The sequence below is a fragment of the Dryas octopetala genome, chromosome 9, assembly GCF_963921425.1.
Source record: "Dryas octopetala chromosome 9, drDryOcto1.1, whole genome shotgun sequence".
Lineage (NCBI taxonomy): Eukaryota > Viridiplantae > Streptophyta > Magnoliopsida > Rosales > Rosaceae > Dryas > Dryas octopetala.
In genome coordinates, this window is record NC_141374.1 from 6266119 (window position 1) to 6270587 (window position 4469).

Genomic DNA, 4469 nt, shown 5'->3' on the forward strand with positions numbered 1-4469 from the left:
CTAGTTTCTTGATTCACAATTGTATTCCAAGTACTTAATCAAAAGAATGAGTAATGAGATCACAACGACTTTATATGACAAGAAAAGATTAGAGTACTATTAACACTCAATAATTGAAGTACAAGGCTCGAAAGCTCACTTAGGTCATATAAGTCTACTCTATCAAGTATATGCATCTCTAGTCATGCAAATCATCACTTAAGTTCATGAAAACAAAGCCCAAATTCATAGAGTTGTAAAGCATATTATGAAGCAATACTAGAAAAAGAAGAATACATACTATATATACAGGCAAACTATGCTCATAACAACTATACACAATCAAATCAATTAGTTGGGGACTCAAGACTAAAACAAACCAAAAGACTCAAAGACTTTGTTGTTAAAACACTGTTGCACACTTTTAAAGATTCAAATCCATCACTATGGTAGATGAAATCTTAAGAATAGATGCCTTTAATGTGAATTTGACACCCTCAAAACTTTTTTTTTTTAAAAAAAACTTAAAAACTAATGATAAACACACCAACTAAACAAAAATAAAAATGCGTTGCATTCCCCACCCCCAAACTTAAAAGAAACATTGTCCTCAATGTTTAAAAGATGTGAATATGCAATGCACAAAAGCTAAAATAAAGAAACACAACTAACTAAGTAAATAAAGATAGGGTTTTAGGACTTCCCTGGCCATGCCGCGAAATGAAGCATCATCTTGACTCCATATCCATACTTTCGTCCTTCTTCCCTTTGAACAATTGGGTTGCCTCCCAAGAAGCGCTAAGTTTCATGTCTTCAGCCAGACATGCCCATCTTCACTTAAAAGTCACAGTCTCCTCTTGTGGATCGAAGTCAGTCTCAATAAAGGGCTTAAGACGATGACCATTGACTCTAAACACTGTTCCATCTTTAGGATTCTTAATCTCAACAGCGCCATATGGGAATACTTGGAGAACCTCAAAAGGGCCGTGCCACCTAGAACGTAGCTTGCCAGGAAAGAGACGCAATCGAGTATTGTAAAGCAACACTTTCATACCAATGCAAAACTCCTTTGGCACCAACTTCTTATCGTGATAGAGCTTTGTCCTTTCTTTGTACAACTTAGCATTCTCATACGCGAAATGTCGCATTTCTTCCAATTCATTAAGTTGCAATTTCCGTTGGTCCCCAGCTGATTTCAAATCATAATTGAACTTCTTTATTGCCCAATAAGCCTTGTGCTCAAGCTCAACCGGTAGATGACAAGCTTTCTCATACACCAAACGAAATGGGGACATTCCAATGGGCGTCTTGTAAGCTGTACGATAAGCCCATAAAGCGTCATTCAACTTTGTCGACCAATCCTTCCTATTAGCATTCACCGTTCTTTCCAGAATGAACTTAATCTCACGATTTGAAATTTCCACTTGCCCACTTGTTTGTGGATGGTATGGAGTAGCTACTTTGTGCCTAATCTCATATTTCTTCATCAATGCCTCAAACAATTTATTGCAAAAATGAGATCCTCCATCACTAATGATTGCCCTTGGGGTGCCAAAACGTGCAAAGATGTTGGTCTTGAGAAAATTGGTAACCACTGGAGCATCATTAGTTCTACATGCAATAGCTTCCACCCATTTGGATACATAATCCACTCCAACCAAGATATACTCATATCCAAAAGATGAAGGGAATGGTCCCATAAAATCTATGCCCCAAACATCGAAAATCTCGACTTCCAAAATGACATTAAGTGGCATCTGATTCCTAGCGGAGATGTTTCCCATTCTTTGACATCGCACACATGTAAGGCAAAACTGATGGCAATCATGAAAAATAGAAGGCCAGAAGAAACCTGATTGAAGAATTTTGTAAGCGGTCTTCTTTCCTCCTCCATGTCCTCCACATTCTCGAGTATGGCACATTTCAATTATGCTCTTTTGCTCCAATTCCGGCACGCATCTCCTAATCAATTGATCAGCTCCATATTTAAACAAATAAGGATCATCCCACAAATACTTCTTCGCATCACTCAAAAACTTCTTCCTTTGATTATATGTCAAATCTTCAGGAAGCACTCCACTTGCCAAATAGTTTGCTATGTCCGCATACCAAGGAGTTGTAAGAATAGCAAAAAGTTGCTCATCTGGAAATGATTCTCTCAAAGGCAATGTGTCCTCTTCAGCTTTCTCCTCATTGACTATTCTACTCAAATGATCTGCTACCACATTTTCACACCCTTTTTTGTCCTTGATCTCAATATCGAATTCCTGTAGCAACAGAGTCCATCTAATCAATCTTGGCTTTGCATCCTTCTTATTTAGCAAATACTTCAGAGCTGCATGATCAGTGTAGATGATGATCTTTGAACCAATCAAATAGCATCGAAACTTCTCCAACGCAAAGATCACAGCAAGTAACTCCTTTTCAGTAGTCGAATAATTCAACTGAGCGTCATTCAGAGTTCGGCTTGAGTAGTAGATCACATGTGGCAACTTGTTCACTCTTTGACCCAAAACAGCACCCACTGCATAATCACTTGCATCACACATGAGCTCAAATGGAAAATTCCAATCGGGTGGCATAATAATAGGAGCTGATGTGAGTAGTGTCTTCAACTTATTGAACGCATCCAAGCATGCTTCATCAAACTCAAAATACACATCCTTTTGTAATAACATGCACAGAGGTCTTGAGATCTTGGAAAAATCCTTAATGAATCTTTTATAGAACCCAGCATGCCCTAAAAAACTTCTCACCTCTTTCACGCTTGTTGGAGGCGGCAACTTTTGTATCACATCTATCTTAGCCTTGTCAACTTGAATACCATCCTTAGAGACAACATGACCAAGAACTATCCCTTGTTGCACCATAAAATGACACTTCTCCCAATTAAGCACTAAATTGGCCTCTTGGCATCTTTTCAATACTAGAGACAGATTACTAAGGCATGTATCAAAAGAAGAACCAAAAACAGAGAAATCGTCCATAAATACCTCGATGATCCGCTCCACCATGTCTGAGAAGATAGACATCATACATCTCTGAAATGTGGCCGGTGCGTTGCACAGTCCGAACGGCATCCTTCTGTATGCAAATGTGCCAAAAGGACATGTAAAAGTCGTCTTCTCCTGATCTTCGGGTGCAATAAAATCTGATTGTATCCACTATACCCATCCAAGAAACAGTAGTGACTATGGCCAGCCAACCTTTCCAACATCTGATCAATGAACGGCAAAGGAAAATGATCCTTTCTTGTTGCGGTGTTGAGCTTCCTATAATCAATACATACTCGCCAACCAGTCTTTGTTCTTTGGGGAACCAATGCATTCTCATCATTTTTCACAACTGTGAGTCCACTTTTCTTTGGAACCACATGAACAGGACTAACCCATTTTGAATCACTAATAGGATAAATGATGCCAACATCCAATAACTTGATTACCTCATTGCGCACCACTTCCTTAAGCGTTGGATTCAATCTCCTTTGAGCATCACGGGTAGGCTTAGACTCCTCCTCAAGCAAAATTCGATGCATACATACTGTTGGCGAGATCCCCTTGATATCGGCTATGGTCCATCCCAATGCTAATCGATTTTCTTTCAGAACGGCCAATAGTCTCTTTTCTTCGCTTGCGCTCAGATTAGATGCAATAATAACCGGCAAGGTCTTGTCTTTTCCCAAAAATACGTATTTCAAGTGCTCAGGGAGTGGCTTCAGTTCTAACTTAGGTGCCTGCTCAATGGAAGGTAGTGATTTCGGATTAGTAGAGACCAACGTTTCAAACTGGTTGGACCATCTGCCTTTTTGTGTTGAACTCCCTTCAATTAATGAGTGCACATTTTCCACCATTTGACACGTAGAATGATCAGACTCCCCTAATGCAACTTCCAACGGCTCTTCTACAAAACGTGCCTTCGTGACCTCCTGAAGTAGTGAATCCATATAGTCAATTCTTAGACAATCATCCTCCTCACGTGGATATCTCATAGCACCAAACACATCGAACTCAACAGTTTCACCAAGCACAGTCATTGTCAACTTCCCAGTACTCACATCAATCTTAGTGTTTGCTGTGGCCATGAATGGTCTTCCCAATATGATTGGCAACTCATTTCCTTTAGCTGGGATATCCTCCATCTCTAGAATAATGAAGTCAGCTGGCATAATCAAATCAGCAACCTGAACCAATACATCCTCAACTATACCTTTCGGAACTTTCACTGAACGGTCTGCCAATTGAAGTGTAACACCAGTGGGTTTGAGTTCTCCTAAACTCAATTGCTCAAAAACTGAATATGGCATCAAATTAATGCTTGCTCCAAGATCTAACAATGCTTTCTCAAATTTGTGATTCCCAACCAAACACGGAATTGTAAAGCTACCTGGATCCTTCAACTTGGGTGGCAGCTTCCTTAACAAAACAGCACTCACTTCTTCACTTAAAGCCACTTGCTCATGCTCTTTGAATTTCCTCTTATGAGTGCATAAC

At 39.6% G+C, this 4469-nt stretch overlaps 1 protein-coding gene across 1 annotated transcript; it reads right to left on the reverse strand.

Annotated features, from left to right (window-relative positions):
• Positions 1 to 812: 812 nt before the first annotated feature.
• LOC147273450 (uncharacterized) lies at positions 813 to 4282 on the reverse strand. Its single transcript, XM_086228220.1, has 4 exons — positions 3368 to 4282; positions 2447 to 2642; positions 1883 to 2245; positions 813 to 1630 (listed from the first exon to the last, which is right to left on the reverse strand). The coding sequence occupies exons 1-4, from the start codon at positions 4280 to 4282 to the stop codon at positions 813 to 815; spliced, it is 2292 nt and encodes a 763-aa protein (XP_086084346.1).
• Positions 4283 to 4469: the final 187 nt, after the last annotated feature.

Excerpts from the sequence above, each read along its gene's own strand:
- LOC147273450 (XM_086228220.1), bottom strand. The coding sequence starts at position 4,282 with ATGCCATATTCAGTTTTTGAGCAATTGAGTTTAGGAGAACTCAAACCC. Across the intron at positions 2,643-3,367 it reads CTATTAGTGATTCAAAATGG|GATGTGTATTTTGAGTTTGA; the intron begins GTTAGTCCTGTT and ends TTATTACAAAAG. Across the intron at positions 1,631-1,882 it reads AATGTGCCATACTCGAGAAT|TGGATTATGTATCCAAATGG; the intron begins GTGGAGGACATG and ends TCTTGGTTGGAG.